Consider the following 19482-nt stretch of genomic DNA (forward strand, 5'->3'; position numbering starts at 1 on the left):
GGTCCTGAGAATGCTGGCACCAAAGAATTTTTAAGTACCATTGAAGTTTCCTCATATGCAGTCTTGCATATGGAATTAGCAGAATACATGTGGCCATGAACCCTAGGGCTTGCAGTATTTTTCTTGCAGATAGCTGGATTCTAGTGGCCATTTGTTTGAAGTAGTTTGTCAGATAGACCTGTTTTTCTGAAGTGAGAAATGCCATCTTGGAAGTTGTATCCAAGCTTGCTCAGAGGAATACAATCTTTTGACAGGGCACCAGTTGTGATTTCTTTTCGTTGATGGTATACCCCACTGAAGTGAGAAGGCTTTTTACAAATGCCAGGTGCTGAAGTAGCAGTTCCTGACTGTCTACCTGAATCAGGCACTCATCCAAGTATGGGAAAATTTGGATATTTCTCTACTTGCAGTATGCAATGGCTGGAGCCAGGCACTTTGTGAATACTCTGGGTGCAGTAGATAAGCCAAAGGAAAGTGCAGAGAACTGATAGTGCACAGAGCCTGCCCTGAAGCTTAGATATTTTCTGCATGGCTCCCTTACGGGGATGTGCAGATAAGCTTCTTTTAAGTCTAGAGTGACAAACCAGGCATACTTGGCTAGCATAGGGAGAAGCTGTTGCAGGGTAAGCATCTTGAATTTTGGGACCACCAGAAAGGTGTTGAGAATTGATAGATCCAGGATTAGGCACCAAGAGCCCTCTTTTCTGGGCACCAGGAAAAGTATGGAGTAGAAACCCTGCCCTCTTTGTTCTACTGAAACAGGGTGAATAGCTCTGATATTGAGCAGGGAAAGAACTTGCTTTTGAGCCTCTGCCCACTCATTTGAAGGAAGGTCTGGAAACCTGCTTGGGGTTGGCAGTGTATGGAAGTAGAATCTTTACCCTTGGGATACAATGTTTAGGACCCATCTGTCCTGAGTAATAGACATCCAGTTTTTTGCACGAAGAGCATGTTTTCCTCCTAGGGGCACAAGTAATTGGGCAGGGCTGGGAAGGATAATTGAAAAGTCATTGTGAACTTTTTCCATAAGTGGATGGCTTACCACTCCTTGTTTTTGGGATGAGGCACTCCATTGTTTAGATCTCTGCATACCCTGAGACTGTAGTCTGGGTGGCCTGTTTCCCCTGGGTTTGGTCTGAGCAGGCCTGGAAGGGGTTGGAAAGGACCAGTTTTTAGAAGGCCAATGCCTACTGAATCTAGGTGGCTGCACAGTTTGCATAGATTTAGCTTTTTCTTCCATCTTTTTAAGAACCTCTTCTACTTTGGTGTCAAATAAACAGTCCTTACTTAAAGGAGTGTCTAGTAATTTGGATTTGACATGATCTGGCAAGGTTTGTTCCTTCAGACAAGCATGCCTTCTCAGTACAGACCCAGTGACTGCAGCCCTGCAAGATGCTTCTAGGGCATCAAAGCCACACTGCAAAGTATGCTTACTAACTTGGTTTGCAGAATGCATTAGCTCTTGTAAATCTTTATTTTCTGCACAATCTGGAAGTAACATTTTTTTGTTTAAGTAGTTCCATAATATGTTGCTGGTACTTCAACATGTGAAACTGGCAATTCAATGCCCTGATGGCAAGAGTTGCAGAGGTATATACCTTCTTACGCCATCTGTCTAAAGCTCTGGAATCCCTGTCTGAAGGGGTAGGATTTTTGGCTGTAGTAGCCTTAATACCTTTAGGTCCCTGGGAAATGTTCTCTGGATCCGCGGTAGGATTCTTGAATAGAAATTTGTAGGAATCAGGTACTCTGTAGTACCTGTCAGGTTTCCTACGGGCTGGTGGTAAAGTATCTGGAGTAAGACTAGATTCCATAAAAACATCATCTACAACATCTAGGACAGGGGGTATAGCTAGACGCCTGTGCTGAGGCAACTCTAAAAATTCTCTGAGTCTGTTTTTTGACTGAAGGTAGCCCTGGCAATCCTGGCAGAAATGCTCTCTTAAAGTATGCAAGGTTTCACCAAAAGAAAAATCCTCTGGAGGGGAGGCAGAGGGGATGGATTACTCTGCATCTGAATCCTCATAAGTTGATAAGGGCATGTCCTGATAATCAGAAAGGTCAGAGTCATCGGACTCTTGGTCTGTAGAATCAGAATGAAACTCAATTCTTTGTCTCTTAGCAGGGGAAGGCTGGCTTCCCCTAATTAGGGTAATAAGTTCTTCAGCCATTCTAAGCATTTGTTTTTGTGGCATGGGAGCTTGAGCATGCGCTTTGGTCATTGGTTTCCTAGGCGTAGTGCATACTCTGGCCCTCAGAAACTCGGTAGTTTTAGCTAAAAACGAAGTCGTTGGTTTAATTCTAGCATCAGTAGGTTGGAATACACCCTCAGAAGCCGGTGCCTGCACAGCGGCTCCGGACCCATCCAAGGTAGAGACATCCACAGGTTCCATAGTCGAAGAAGAATCTTGCGGCATACCGGACTCCGAATGGGTCTCAGCAGAGGCCTGTGAATCTGTAGAAGTGGGCATCAGGTGCCATAAAGGTGCCTCACTGAGTACCAGTAGACTGGCGACTAGCTTAATTGAAGCGTCGTTGGCAGTTTTCGACCTATGCGGCCTGTCTCTGTCTTTATCTTTACGTGTTTTTGGAAGATCGGTAGTCAGATGGCTTATTGTAGCCATTTTGGAATACGGAGAACGAGAGCAAAAGAATTTAGCGGTGAAGATAGCCAAATGACGAATGGTTCAGGTGTTAAACAAGGCAAAAAACCTACAGCAAGGGATGTCGTGGTCTGGGCCTAAATAGGTGATGCAGTAGGAATGAAAATCTGTGTGACATATTTGCTTTCCACAGGGAAGACAATTATTAACTTTTTCTGACATTGGTTACAGCAAGAAAAAAGGATCCCTGATGGGATACTTAGCTTTAGAGGACTTCAGGATTACAAACTCGAAAATGAAAATTTCAGATACCGGGCAACTGGCACTGGTGAACTGCTTCTGCTTCGGGCTCCTCCTTGGCAAGAAAGACAGATGTAATGGCGTCGGCTGCCTGTTTTATACCCCTGACAACCTGACGTCATAGAAGAAGCGACAGCATCCAATACAGAAATCCTAAGACTCTGTTATTCGGGCCGACTGAGGGCTACCTGCAGGCAGATAACCCAAGTGTGATGACTGCAACAGAGAAACACGAAGAACATCATGATGTGCAAAAGGCTAAATACACAACATTACAACTGTTGCAATTATATCTTTGTCTACTATTAATACCAATATTTAAATGTGGAATTGTTACACAGCTTAGCCCACTAATAGACTGCTTTCATTTAAAAATGTAAATGAGTCTATTAATATTAAATGTTTTTTAAAAATTAAACATTAAGCATTTAAGTTAACATTATTTATAAACAAGTGTTGTTTGAATATTTATAAATTATTTATCATATATTTATTTAAAATAATATATCTTAATATATAAGAATTGTTTACGAACAGACTATATCATGTGATTTATTAGTTGTGCAGTGATTTGTCTGCTTTGAAAAAGGTTTGGTGCCAGAATTTGTATTTAAAGACAATGTAGTAAGTAAAATGTACTTTCTGAAGAAGTTCCAATGAATAATAACAAATAAAAGAACGAAAGCGCTAAATATTTGACTCAGCTTGGTGTGCCTTTTAGCTAACAGTTCCAGGGTGCTGCATCCATTTTATTTATATATGTATTTATTTATTTAGTTATTTATTTATTTTGAGGGGGGGCAGCACTTTAATTTGTACACTATGGGTCACCTTACAGTTAAGCAGAGATAAAGTCATAATATGTAGAAATAAAATAGTTCAATTTTTTTAAACATGTATTTCACTACTAATCAGAGGCTTTTGTTATGGATGTACTGGCAGTAATTGACTGATCTCAAACACAGCCAAATGGAAAATACAATGACTTTACATATATCACTGGCATTGTTTAAGGTACATTGATTAATCACATGCATACATACACACACACACACACACACACACACACACACACACACACACACACACACACACACACACACACAAAACACATGCATAGACACACACATATATGCAGGCACCTGCACACACACACACACACACACACACACACACACACACACACACACACACACACACACACACACACATATGCATCTGCGTACACACACACACACACACACACACACACACACACGCATCTGCGTGCACACACACACATACACGCACACACACATATGCATGTGCACACACACACACACACACACACACATATGCATGTGCACACACACACACATGCATGCGTGTGCGCGCACACACACACACATATGCATCTGCGTATACACACACACACACACACACACACACACACACACACACACATATGCATCTGCGTGCACACACACACACACACACACACACACACACACACACACACACACACACACACACACACACACACACACACACACACACACACACACACACATATGCATCTGCGTGCACACACACACACACACACACACACACACACACACACACACACACACACACACACACACACAGAACGTCAGCATCCCCTACTACAAAACTGAGGCTACACCACTGAAGGATTATCTCACTAGTTGTGATACAAGCCTTCCTCAAAACACAGAGGTCTTGGTATGAAAATACTAATATTAGAACCTTACTGGGACTGCATGGCTAGGCTGTTAATGACCCTCACATATCAAAAGCCTAGTAACTACCTGAAACCTATGAACTTAGGAAATATGCATTTTACTGCCAATAGCTGATGTGGATGAAACATTCTGTCTGCTGGATCAGATGGAGAGCTGTGCACAGTGGTACAAATACGGTATATGCATATAATGTTTAATTCAGCACTTATACTTTTTAAAACACAAACTACAGGTGTATCAAGTAGTCTGGAAAGCAGAACACATATTTTAGTGACCAGGTTCTGGAAAACTTAGATACAGGCTGGCACTTCAGCATTATGCCTCATTACATGACATTTGTATACTTTTGGGTTGTCTCGCTTCCATATGACTTATTATTTTGTGGTGATCAAGGAATTTTAAGCAGCTTTCAGGTCACAGTATAAAGGCCAGACAAAAATAAAGCACCAAGAGGTGTACCTGGACCTCTATTTTCTCCGCCTCCCACAAATAGACAGGACTGCTGAAGTGCTGAAGCTACTTCACCAATGTATATGCAGAAGTGGAGCTTGGTCCAGCATTCTGTGGGCTGTCAGTCTATGAATTCATGGTATGTGCCCTGTGTCATGGCAGAAAGCTCATCTGTGTTCTTATTTGCTACACTCAAGTGCAGATTACAACTCTGTGAAAATCTGCTACACATGGCTGCGTGGTGCAACAAATAGGTAAGGAAAGTTTTCAGAGCAGTGCTACTGTCTTACACCATACAGTTTTGTGCAGCCAGTAGTAAACCCCATGTCATATTAAGCAGCATATGTAGTCTCATTGACCTTATTTATTTATTACTTATTTTACATTTGTTGACCGGGATAGTCCAACTGGATACATGTCCATTTTCAGAGGAGGCCCGGGGAGAAAAACTCCAAACTTACAAACAGATAAACTCAAGCAAGTTACAGTATATGCAGAAACATATTGTATTAACATACAAGTTACAGTCTCACATTTCAAGCTTATGAAGAATACAGTTTATATACAGAAATATATATAAATATATATTACCCAGCAGATCCATTTATATGCACCACAATTTAATCAAAATGACCAAATCACACATTGTGCACTTTGCTGTTTTGATCATATCATTCTCTCCCTCCCTCTCTCTCTTTGTCTCTGTCTCTCCTCTTCTGAAATGATTAATTCATAACATAAAAAAATGTAAGTGTGACAAAAAACTCAGTCCTTGGTAGCAAACAATCATGCTCTGACGTCTGGTTTGTCCTTGTTTCTAATAAATATACAAGTTACAGAGACTTCTTAATAACCATATTTTGCCTCTATTACCTAATTTTGATTTCTGTCATTTTTTTTGCTGTCTTGAATTAATTCCCTCACCGTTTTTACTTCACTATTCCTAAGTGAAGCTGATCCAATCACCTGATGCCACATCTGTAAAAAAAAAAATCCTCCTTTTTACCTTAAAAACATCAACCCTATATCATCTAACTGCCCTCGTTTCCCTTACATACTTGAAGCAGATACCATGCTGGATATGGCCAGTTCCCCAGAATGACTTAAGTTATAAAACAAACATTCCCCATTTCCTAGATCCACAGAAAGGCCTGTAATTTGCTACCTATAGTACCCTGCACAGATCATATTGTAGATCCATAGAAAGGCCTGTAATTTGCTACCTATAGTACCCTGCACAGATCATATAACATTTTTTAATTTATTTTTCCTTTCCCTTCCCTTTATTCCAACAGCCAACTAAATGCTCCACATTCTAGCTGGATCTACCAGCACGCCAGTCAACCACCAGTCGAATGTCCACATTTAGCCTAAGACATCAAGGATCTTAAGGACATTCTGCAGGTGTCTTGCTGCCCAATATCCATCCTGGGGGATTCCTTTTGACCCATGATATTTTTTTCCTCCCCACTCCTTTTGCAGACCGCATGGTTATGTGCAAGGGGAATTATGCAAAGAAGACATATGGTGTATTGCCCCACCTCTGCTTCAGCTCATTAATGTCTCCACCCTTTTCCCCCATTGGACCATGCCTCCAAACAGCGACATCCCTGGGCTCCAACATGGATCATTACAGGAGATGCCCACAAGACCACTCAACTCCGAAGGGGCAATGATGCCCATTCCACCCTACTTCTCCGTCATTCGAGCTGCTAATCAGACATGAGTTGATTGGGCTGTTGTCAGGCTTTATCCCTCTACTCCACCAGAGTAGCTACAGATCATAAAAAGTTGGTTGTTGCTATTGCCTTCCTGTATAGCCCTCTCTACGTCCTTGTAAAATCCTATCTTCTTCCTGAAAGATGCAATCTACAGAGCTATGCTCAGTTTTTTATTTGGGTCTTGTTCTATGATGACAACTTTTCTCTTCAGTTTAGAGTGCAGCTTTATATACAGCCTAGTATGCCATCTTGTTATTCTGTCCTGTGTTTTACTAATTTCCTTCTGTGGAGTTATTTGAACAGGTTAAAATTCTAATCAAATATGCTGATTCTTTTATTTCTGCAAAGTTAGCTGATACGTTAAACCACTACAACTGAATAAGTTAGAAACAACAACTGCATAGTGAAGTTCCATTTTTTTGACTTCTTACCATTCTGACCAGCTAAGATTTCCTGTAGATATTTGAAAGAACCAGACTGTTTGGGTTGTGAGACAGGTTCTTCATAGTCCTGTAGCATCTTGTAGACATCAGACTCAGTATCAAACCCATTTCTGTATCTTGGACTGCACACTGGTTCAGGGCTAAAAAAAAAGTAACATAAAACAATGTTTAGAATTTATTTATCCAATTTCTATACATTCACAGTAATTATACAATTTCTTTTTTTACATATGACAAAAACACCTAAAAAGCTTTTTCTGTGAGCACTTTATGTACAGCCCACTGCTCATTTGTTTCTGCCTCACACCATATACTTCAGTTGTCCAGAATTTCGCCTCATATTTTTGGTTTAAATTGTCACTCATAAAATCTGAGGCTTTCCTGCAAATCATTGAGGACTGAAGTCAATAATTAATGACAGACATTTAAATTTCAGACTTCATATGTTCCAGAACATGCATATTAATGCAAAACGTGTTATTCTATCAACTTTCTAAGTTTGCAAAAACATATTTAAAATCTGTCCCTGATTTTGGGTCTTTGTCTCCCCCATTATTTTTTGTTTTGCCCAGAATTCTTGTGCTAAGAACTGAGAGGTATTCCTTAGACAAATAATAAAGTGAATTAGTAGTACAGGCAAAAGTATTGGGGTCTTTATATATTCCCTCATAAGCCCTTTACATTAATTGTAATGTTCATCTTTATTACTGCTTAGTCATTAACAAAACCCAGCTAAAAAGAATATAGATTTATTTATTTATATGAACAATACTAGTTAATGTGCAGAGGTGTGACACATGACCTGTAGTTAAAAGTCTATGTAGTGCAAGACATTAGATGCTGTGGGGGATATGTAGCTCACGCGCAAAGCCTTTGTTGATTCACTTTACTCAGAAAAATATCCTTATATCATCAAGAGTTACTGAAGAAAATTATATCTAACACTTCACTAAGAATGCATATCACAAGAAAAATGAACATCATGACTCATCTGTCCCCTAGGGTGTGAATAAGCTGGCAGATGATGGCAGGGGGAAGGACTCACACTGATAACCTCAAATTGAACTTAAATAAACAACCAATTAATCTGGCAATGTAAAATCTCTCTCAAGACCGCATTCATGTTAAAACAATGAGCACAAAACATCACAGTCCAAAACATTGTGGAAAGAACATTAAGAACGCAAAAATAGTTATGTTATCAAACACACTACAAACAAGTATCAGTACACCCTTCCATATCAGAGGTTGTGTACTTTATGTTGCATGCCTCTAAGTACATTGGATATTACACACAAGGTTTTTTTAAGATATAATGACAGTGAGGAACACTGGCTTTCATGCACTTGCCTTTTTACTGCCTTGACATACATTTTTCTTCAGGGTTATAGGGTTAGTTATCAAGCTTAGAACTGGTCTTCAAGCTGTTTGACTGCAGTGAACCTGTGTTGATATTTTCACTTCCCTTATCTATCTATATATATATCTATATATATATATATATATATATATATGCCTATGTATATACATACATATGTGTGTGTGTGTGTGTGTATGTATATCTAGACACACACACACACACACACACACACACACACACACACACACACACACACACACACACATATGTATATGCATATATATATATATATATATATATATATATATATATATATATATATATATATATATTTATATATATATATATATTTATACGGTCTACTTCAAATCATTGAAATCTCATAACATTGAACCTCAAAACACTGACACCATAACACTGAAAACCCAAAACAATGAAAACTCAGAACACTGAAACTTTGCATCATAAGACTGAAAACTTCAATGCACATGTAAATAACATCCCCTCCACCTATAACAGCCACAGACTAGCAAACACACTTTTTATTACGTTTCTGCAGTGGGGCAAGCCCCCCTGCACCCCCCACATCACCCATAAATTAAATATACCAACTTCAAGTTCGCACTACAGTGGAAAAAAGTTAATTTCCTAACCTCACTGTATTGCGCGCCATACAGAATGTAAACATAATGTCTAAATCACTTACCTGTATGGCCTAAAATACGTACAAATTTGCAAAATAAACACTTTTTCCCCTACTCACTTCTCCCACCACTTCTCAGAACACTAACTTAACTTCCATGAAAGCAACACATTCATATGTTTACATTCTGTATGCTGATCATGTTACAGTGGGGTTAGGAAATTAAGTTTTTTCCACTGCAGTAAGATCTAAGAGTTGGTATATTTAATTTACGGGGGTGTGGGAGGGCAAAGCCCCCCACATGGGGGGTGCAGGAGGGCTTGCCCCCCCTGCAGAAACGTAGTAAAAATGTGCTTTTTACTCTGGTGTTGTTACAGGTGGAGGGGGTGTTATTTACATGTTCACTGTAGTTTTCTATGTTCATAGATTAGTACTAAGCTAACTGCCCCGGGGAGCCATTTTAAGCCTAGCCAATTATCCCTTGTGAGACTCAAACCCTGCACCTTGTGCTTGCAAGGCAAACACCTTAACCATTAGGCCACCCTCCCTAATACGTTCATAGATTACAACTAGGCTAATTGCGCTGGTCAGCCATTTTTAGCCTATTCAGTTACCCCTTGTGAGGATCAAACGCTGCACTTTGTGTCTACAAGGTAAACACCTTAACAACTAGGCCACCCTCCCAACTGTTATGATGCACACTTTCAGTGTTCTGAGCTTTCATTGTTTTGGGTTTTCGATGTTATGAGATTTCAATGTTTTGAAGTAGATCTATATATATATATATATATATATATATATATATATATATATATATATATATATTTGTGTGTGTGGGTCTGTCTGTCTATATGTACAAAAATATTGCATGGAATAATGTCACACAGCACGTGCACAGAAAAAATGTATTAACTAGCACGCAGTTGTGATAAAAAATCAACTTTTGTTTACTGATGAAGCTTGTATAAATGAAACCAGTTTATCTATCTTTCTCATCTGCACAAGGGAATAAAAGTTTATCACACCAATGTGCTGGTTTACAGTTTTTCTGTGATATATCTGTCTATCTATCCATCCATCTATTTTTAAAGAGAAAAAGAGAGCGTGAGAAAGATTATGAAGTCGTTGAAGTTAATTTCTTGACATCCATGTTGAGAACACATAACAGAGGGTTATGACTAATGTACACTGAAAAATAAACAATGTGTGGTACCAGTTACCACTGCCACACAGACAGCAGCCACTGCAGAAGAGTGTCAGGAAGCTGCTGAACACCTCAGCTGGACATTTTCTTTCAAAAAGAGTCTGAAGGAAGTATGAAATGCTTTACAGCCTCGTGCTGATCATCTGTTGTGTTGTGTGTTGCTGTAAGAGCAGTGAGGGGGCTTAAAAGATTGCAGAACTTGAAATACTGAGATTACACTCAGAAACTAGGAAAAAGATAAACTAGTCAAGTGCGTCTGTAGCATGAGACCCGGTCTTACAGTGATTAGGCATGTATAACAAAAGCCTGATAAAGACAATTTGACTCTGTTAAAATCACATTTGGTTTTAAAAGAGGACAGTGTCAGATGTCAAAGAAAAGCAGGAGAAGGTAAACTAGCTTTTAAAATTCTTAGAACTTCACATTGCCACATTTGCAAACACAAAGCAGGGCATAAAGAAATGTCTAACAGCTTTTAAAGCAGTTATACTTAAGGTGGAGCACTTTGTTTCTGTCTACTCTCTATACCTCTCAACTATCTATGACTTTGCAGAAGGTTCATAATCATAGTGCCATTCCTCTACACCATGGAGGCAGCCTCTGTAAATAGACATTTCTGACTACAATCTTCTATGACAGTATTGTAAACAGTGTGGTGTTTCCCAAAATGGACATCAGTTCTTAACCCAGCACTATTAATGATGTTAAAATACAGGCTTAAAGAGGCGGGTAACATCCTCCATCCCACTTATTACCTGACCTGCTATGTCTTTATAGAGTCTCTACTTCCTTCCAACAGTATTTCTAGTTTGTGACTGTATGGACTTCATTAATGATAAAATCTCTTCCCATCTATGTGGCTTTGAAATGTAAAGTATAGTATAGTTTTGTACCTACCATAAATGTAGATGTTCAAGTGCTCACCCTGCTGCAGTCATCACACTTGGGTTATCCTGCCGTCAGGCAGTCCTGTAGTCGGCCTGAATTCCAAAGTCTTGGTCCGGCGTCAGTTGCTGTCGCTTCTTCCCTGACGTCAGTGCGCCAGGGGTATATAAGAGGCATCCAACGCCATTTTCTTCAGTTTTTCTTGCCCCAGATGTCAGGTGCCTCCAATAGGTAGGCAAAATATATATATATAGCTAGATAAAAATAAAACAATACCTTTAGGCACAAGCAAATACACCACAGAGGTTGTATAGGATAGAGTGGTATAGATAAGTTCAGCTAGTTCAGAGGGGGTGGAGGGAGGGTAACCTGGACTGCAGCAGGGTGAACACTCGAACATCTACATTTATGGTAGGTACAAAACTGTACTATGTTCATCATGTTACCCTGCTGCAGTCATCACACTTGGGTTGAATCCCAAAGCTAAGGATGGGAGGTGGAGTTAAACAGGGTTAGAAGAAGCTAGTAGGCCTTGCAAAACTGCAGTGGCAAAACCAGCTCTAGTCTTAGAATATAGAGGTAAGTGATAGTGTTTGGTGAAGGTGTGCACTGAACTCCAAGTTGCAGCTTCCAGAATATCCTTGGTTGGCACTCCCCTGAGAAAGGCTGCTGATGTAGCTGTAGCCCTGGTGGAGTGGGGCCTAATGTTACCAGGTACCGGTTTCCCATGATGCGTGTAGTAGAAACATATGCAATCCCTATCCATTTAGAAATAGTCTGTTTTGAGATAGCTTTTCCTTGTGATCCTGTAGCATAGGCTACAAAGAGCTGGTCAGTTTTTTCTGAAAGCCTTAGTTTTATCCAAGTAGTAACGTAATTGCCTGTGAATGTCCAAGGAGTGCAGGAATCTTTCTCCTTTGTTCTGGGGATTTGGGAAAAAGGTGGGCAAATGAATGGTTTAGTTTAGGGCCACACTGGATACCACCTTTGGCATAAAGGAAGGGTTAGTTCGTAGAGAGACTCTGTCTTGATGAAAAATGAGGAAAGGTTCCACTGCCATTAGTGCCTGTAGCTCTGAGACTCTTCTAGCTGAGGTTATTGCTAGTAGTAGGGCAGTTTTCCATGAAAGAAATTTTAAGTCAGCTGAAAATGCTGGTTCAAAGGGTGGCAGTGTCAGCTTTTCCAGAACAAAGTTGAGATCCCAAGTAGGTGTTGGTGCTCTCCTTGGTGGTCTTATGTTCTTAGTCCCTCTGAGATACTGTCTTAGGAGTGGATGTGAGAATAAAGGAGGATCCGTGTTGTAATGAGCTGAAATTGCTGAGGCGTGAATCTTAATAGATGAAAAGGAAAGTCCTTTGTGCAACATCTCAGTTAAATATTGTAGAATCTGAGGAATGTTTGGATCAAGGGTTTTTGGCCTTTAGCCTGGTTCCAGGCGCAAAATCTTTTCCATTTGTCTGAATAGGTTTTCCTGGTGCTGGGCCTCCTGGCCTCCAGAATGACATCCATAACAGCTTTGTATAGAGGTGTTGGCTGGTTGTTTAGGTAATTTGCCATGCAGCCAGGTTTAAAGTCTTGAGCTGGCTGTGTAGAATCTGATTGTCTTGTTGGGTGAGCAGGTAAGGAATTTGTGGTAAAATCCATGGTGGGCCGTGGGCCATGTTCCTTAGAATTGGATACCAATGCTGGCGTGGCCAGTCTGGTGCAATGAGTATCATTTGTGGCCTCTCTAATCTGACTTTCAGCAGTACCTTTGCTAGAAGAGGCAGTGGAGGAAAGGCATACACTATTAATGTTTTCCAACTGAATGAGAGGGCGTCCACTTTCCAAGCTTGTGGATGGAATGTCCTTGTGCAAAATTTTTGAAGTTGGTAGTTTTGGGGGCTTGCAAACAGATCTATGTCTGGGTGTCCCCATTTTTGAGCTATCATTGCAAATACTTGTGGATCTAGTTTCCACTCGTGTGAATCCATGATGTTTCTGCTTAGGTCGTCTGCCAATGTGTTTTTCTTTCCTGGCAGGAATTGTGCTTGTAATTGAACCTGGTAAGACAGTGCAGTGTTCCACAAGGTCATTGCTTGCCTGCATAGAGGGTAGGAATGTGTGCCCCTTGCTTGTTTATGTACCACATTACTGTGGTATTGTCCATCTTTATTATTAGTTGTCCTGGGTGTAAGAGATCCTTGAAATCTGTTAGGGCATTCTGTACTGCTAGCATTTCTTTTTGATTGATATGCAGATGCCTCTGATCTGTAGTCCATTTGCCCTGAATGCACTGTCCTGCCATGTGTGCTCCCCAGGCATAGTCCGATGCATCTGTTGTCATAGTTTGCCTGGCTGTGGGTAAGGTGAAAGGCTGACCCTTGTTGAGGTGACATGCCTGTGCCCACCATAAAAACTCCTGTTGAAGGCAGGGAATGAGTGGTATCATTGTTTCCAAGCTGTGGCTGTGCTGAGTCCATACGCTTTTCAGGTACCATTGTAATTTCCTCATATGCAGTTTTGCAAATGGTATTAGTAGTATGCAAGATGCCATGAATCCCAAGGCCTGCAGAATTTTTCTTGCAGGGAGTTGGGTCTTTGTTGCCATTAATTTGAAATATTGAGTCAGCGGTTGTTGCTTGTCTGGCATGAGATAAGCCATCTGGGCCGTTGTATTCAAGCTGGCAACCAGGAATATTATGTTTTGTGAGGGCACTAGTTTTGATTTCTTTTCATTTACTGTGTACCCTAGGCAACTTAGAAGGTGTTTGACAAATGCCAGATGCTTTAAAAGAATGTCCTTGCTTTCTGCTTGAATAAGGCAGTCGTCCAGGTATGGGTATATTTGAATTCCTCTTTGTCTGCAGTATGCAATTACCGGTGCCAGGCATTTTGTGAAGACCCTGGGCGCAGTAGATAAGCCAAAGGGCAGTGCAGAGAATTGATAATGCGTTGAACCTGCAATGAAGTGGAGGTGTCTTCTGCAATTTTGTCTGATAGGGACATGCAGGTATGCCTCCTTGAGGTCCAACGTTACTAGCCAAGCATTCTTGCCCAGCATGGGAAGAAGCTGCTGTAGTGTTAGCATCTTGAATTTTGGTACTTGCAAATAGGTGTTCAGAATTGAAAGATCCAGAATGGGTCTCCATGCTTTGTCCTTTCTTGGGACTAGAAAGAGTCTTAAGTAAAATCCTTGTCCTTGCTCCTGTGTAGGTACCTGTTGAATGGCTTTCATGTCCATGAGAGCTGTAATTTGTTTTTGTGCCTCTGCCCATTGATTTGGTGGCAGGTTTGGCATTCCTTTTATCCTTGGTAAGGTATGAAAGTGGAATCTGTATCCTTGAGAGACAATGTTTAGGACCCATTTGTCTTTTGTGATGATGTGCCAGCTGTCTGCAAAAAATGCTAATTTTCCTCCCAAGGGAGCTGCAAGAAGAGATTTGCTTGGTAGTTTGAGGATTGAGTCATTGTGTTTGTCTTCTGCTAGCTTGGGGACTGTCTTCTCCTCCTTTCTGGGTAGCAGTACCCCATTGGCGAGGGTTGTAAGGGCCTTGTGACTGACCGCTGCCCCTTGGGCATCTGTATTTGCCCCTCTGTGATCTGTCAGAAGCTGGAAAGGACCAGTTTTTTGTTGGCCAATTTCTGCTGAAACGAGGGGGTTGTACCTGCAAAAAATCCATGACCGTCTGCATAGACTTTGCCTTATCCTCCATTTTCTTTAAAGCCTCTTCTGCTTTGACACCAAATAATACATCCTGCTGTAAAGGTGCATCCAATAATTTTGCTTTAACATGATCAGGAAGGGTTTGTTCTTTTAACCAAGCATGTCTACGTATGACAGAGCCAGTAACAGCTGCTCTACAGGAAGCTTCCAACAAATCAAATCCGCATTGTAAAGTATGTTTGCCCACCTGTTCAGCTGCATGCAACAGATCCTGCATTTCCTTGAATTCAGACTGTTCAGTATGTGTGCTAATTTTTTGTTTTAATTGTGACATTAGGAATTGCTGATATTTCAGCATGTGAAACTGACAATTTAATGCTCTCATAGCCAGAGTTGCTGAGGTGTATATTTTCTTTCCCCATCTATCTAGGGCTCTAGAATCCCTTTCAGAGGGTACAGGATTTTTAGCCATAGAAGCTTTAGCTCCCTTAGGACCCTGGGAAATTGTTTCTGGGTCAGCCACAGGGCTTTTATAAAGGAATTTGTGTGAGTCAGGTACTCTGTAGTATCTGTCTGGTTTGGCTGGAGCAGGAGGTAGAGAGTTTGTATTTAAACTAGACTCCAAGAAAACATCATCCACAATATCTAAAACTGGAGGGATAGCAAGAGGTCTGTGCTGGGGTAGTAAAAGGAACTCTCAGAGCCTTTTCTTAGAATCAGAGTAGTCCTGGCCTTCCCAGTGGAAATGTTCCCTCATGGTATGTAAAGTTTCCCCAAAGGAGTAGTCTTCAGGGGCAGATGCTGAGGGAATAGAGTCTTCAGCATCAGAGTCTTCATAAGGTGGAAAAGTGTAATCCTGTTCCTCAGAAGAATCTGAGGAAATTGAAACCTGGTCAGAGGAAGCATAATCCTACTCTTGTCTTGGTCTTTTATCAGGAGGGGGATGGGAGCCCCTGATTAGGGTAATCAAATCTTCAGCCATCTTAAGCATCTGTTTCTTAGACATGGGGGCCTTGAACTGTAGACTGATGTAAAGTCTTCTTAGGTTTTAAAGGAGTTTTAAGCTCAGCATAAGATTTAATGGTGAGTGTAGTTGGTCTGAAGACACCTTCTGCAACCGAAGATGTTTCCACTGCACTGGGGTCTACTTCTGCTCCGGTGTTGGAAGATGGCTGCGTCAGCCTAGTAGACAACGCTTGAGAATCCACAGCTATCTGGGGTTCCAGTTCTGCGGTCATCAAGGGCTGCGTAGGCGCCTCACTGAAAACTGGAGAACCGGCGACAGGCCCAGCAAAGGCCTCAGAGTCTGGCTTGTTCCTAGGCTGCCTGTCCTTATCCTTGCGTTTTTTATGTATGCCGGTCGGCGGCTGCTCAGATGGCATGATATAATTAAATTTCCTACCAAAGTAATGTTGTGCGAAGTCAAAACGGCGTTTGATAGTTTGTTTATTAAACTTAGCACAAAACCGACAACCTGTGACATTGTGGTCTGGGCCTTGGCAAGGAATACAGTAGGAATGGAAGTCCTTATGAGGTATTTGCTTCCCACAAGAAATGCAATTGTTAACTTTTTCTGACATCGGACTGAGGCAAGAAAAGGTTCCCCAACGGGGTACTTAGCTTTATTGAAGACTTCGGACTGAAATTCGAATCGAAAATCTCAGGTGTCGGCCGACCGGCACTTGCGAACTGCTTCTGCTTCGGGCACCGCGCGGCAAGAAAGACTGAAGAAAATGGTGTCGGATGCCTCTTATATACCCATGGCGCACTGACGTCAGGGAAGAAGCGACAGCAACTGACGCCGGACCAAGACTTTGGAATTCAGGCCGACTGCGGGACCGCCCAAGTGTGATGACTGCAGCAGGGTAACACGATGAACATCTACCCTATCATTTTGAGATTACTGACCCCTACGTGTTTTTTTTTCTTTTACTTTTTTTTCACAAAAAGACATCAGATGACTAACTACAGCGAGACCTTTATAAATTTCTCCCCTTCATTGTTACTGACTGTTCTACAGACCTTACCTTGTACACATAAACCAAAGGACTATGGTAGCTCAGTAGTCTGCATCAACTGTCAGCAGCAACCTATATGACCTACTGAAGGCTTTGAAATATGACATTGTGAGAAGTGTCAAAAAATTGGGGTTAGTCCCAACACTGTCACCCGGTTCCTACATTTCTTAACAAATAGGTATTTCAGAGTCAAATTAGGCCCATCCCTATTGCTGCCAGCACCCCTTACTAGAGGAGTGTGCCAGGAACACATACTCACCCTACTGTTTTTTAATCTTTATTAACAAACTACCCTCTGATTTCCCTAACCTTCCTATTACTCTTTATGCAGATGATATGGGTATTCTTTAATTCAGTCCCTCACATTCAGCTATTCAAACCCATCTTCAGTCTGACCCTCCCTTCATTAATTCTTGGCTAAACAACCATAAGCTACTCCTAAACCCCTCAAAAACAAAAAGTATCATATTTACTTGGAACTTCACAAAAGCTGAAATAGACTCCAAAAATCTCATAATCACAGATCTCAATGATTTCCCAATAGAAATAACCACATTCTTTAAATACTTAGGTTTATGGGTAAAACAGTCACTTAACTTCCAAAGCCACACTGAAAACACCAGGAAAAAGATCAATTCTGCTTTATTCTGGTCCTGGAAAATATCTCCCTTTCTCTCCAGACCACCTAGCTGCAATAAGGAAAGGAGTACTCCTTGTTCAACCTGAATTTGTGCTCCCCATTATAACCACAACCTCAAAACATACACTCTACAGTCCATTAAAAACAATATCTGCTGATTCATTTCCAACCCCCCCCCCCCACACACACACACACACACCTCCAGGACACCAGTGCAACACACTATCCAAAGCCAAATGGCTACCAGTCTCCTACAGAGTTGAGTTACTCCTAGGGTCTCTTGTTTTCAAACTATTTCAGCCAGGTCCCTTTCCACCTCTTGCAGTCAAACTTCATAATACAATTACCTCCATACAACCTCCACAACCTCTCCCAATTAACTCCAAAACTAAACTGCACTGTTCTCACCATTCCTTCTTCATTCTTGCACCCAAACTCTGGCAATCTCCCCACCCTTTATCTTCAAGAAGACTCCTCTTTCTCCACCTTCAGAGCTCAACTCAAAAGATATCTTCATCAAAAATGTGACTTCAACTGCTTTTCCACTGGACATATAACCTAACTCCCTCCTCTTCGGCATCACTTGTACTTCGATCCTCTGTTGTCTGCTAAGGCTTCCCTCTCATATTTAATAATAATATTTAATTCACATTTGATTTTCTACTTTGCTAATGTTATTTACATATTGTAGTAATTGTCTATTAGATTATCTACCTTCTGTGATTGCACTGTGTGTGAATTTGCTCTATTTTCTTTTTTTTTTTGTGAATTTCTTTACCTGGATCGTACCTACAAATGGTCTACAGTGATCAGTGTACTACACCAGTAAACAAACTAAAATAAATACATAATTAAATAAGCAACTGATAATCCCCAAAACTCCAAAAGACCACCCAATTGTTACAAAACATACATCCATATATAACAGGCTATTTATGTGGGAAATGTGCCTCTAATGGATACCCCAAACACCTATAGTTTAACACTGGGATCCATAATTTATCAACAGTGTTTATTGGAGTTGCATCACCAGCCATTAATTTCCATGAGATCAGAACAATGATTGTGACTCTTTAAATTCACTATGTGTGACATGCTACCATATAAACAATTACCTCCATACCGTCATGCACCCACTTCAAAACTTTACTAAAAGTGCACCTAAAAACATGCTGGCGATTCCCTTGTAACTCCAACTCTAAAATCACCCACCTCATCCAACCACTACCTTTCTTTCTACTCCACTAACTACCTTGATTATAGCAAGCTCAGATGCTCATAAGCCTAGTACTTATTATACAGCAGGAACTTCTTATTGTAACATTTGTTAATGTCTGTTATGTACTTCACAGATAAAGATTCTAGTTGTCTACTGATGTATTATGTTCTTCATCTGTAAATATGTTGTAAGTAATTGCTATGTTAAATTGGTAATCACTATGTAATCCAATGTAACTACTGTCTGTTTATTTTAACTGTGGAGCTTTTCTCCACGGACCTCCGCTGAAAATGGACCTACGCCCAGTCGGACTCTCCCGGTCAAATAAATAAATAAATAAATAAATAAATAAAAAACATCTGTTTTGACCAAAAGATATTCTGACCACCTGGAAAGCACAGAACTATCAAAGTCATATTCTTGTTTTCCTGATGTATACTGTTTATTTTCAGCAAACATTTTTTTCTCTTTTTTTACCACTAGATAATCATTTCCTTTATTTCAGAGGTTGTCAAACCTTGCTATCAATCTACTACATGATACAGACTCAGAGGATTCATTGATATAATTTTAAAAGATACCAAATGCCTAATCAAAACCAATGAAAT

General features: G+C 40.6%; 1 protein-coding gene across 1 annotated transcript in view; it reads right to left on the reverse strand.

Annotated features, from left to right (window-relative positions):
• Window positions 1-19482, reverse strand: part of PDLIM4 (PDZ and LIM domain 4) — a 1207050-nt gene that overhangs the window by 63759 nt on the left and 1123809 nt on the right. The window contains exon 5 of the mRNA XM_044069192.1: window positions 7248-7399. Within this exon, the coding sequence (XP_043925127.1) occupies window positions 7248-7399 (152 nt within the window). The remainder of the gene's footprint in view (window positions 1-7247; window positions 7400-19482) is intronic.

The sequence above is a fragment of the Protopterus annectens genome, chromosome 4.part0 (genome assembly GCF_019279795.1).
Source record: "Protopterus annectens isolate FY-2018-M chromosome 4.part0, PAN1.0, whole genome shotgun sequence".
Classification (NCBI taxonomy): Eukaryota; Metazoa; Chordata; order Ceratodontiformes; family Protopteridae; genus Protopterus; species Protopterus annectens.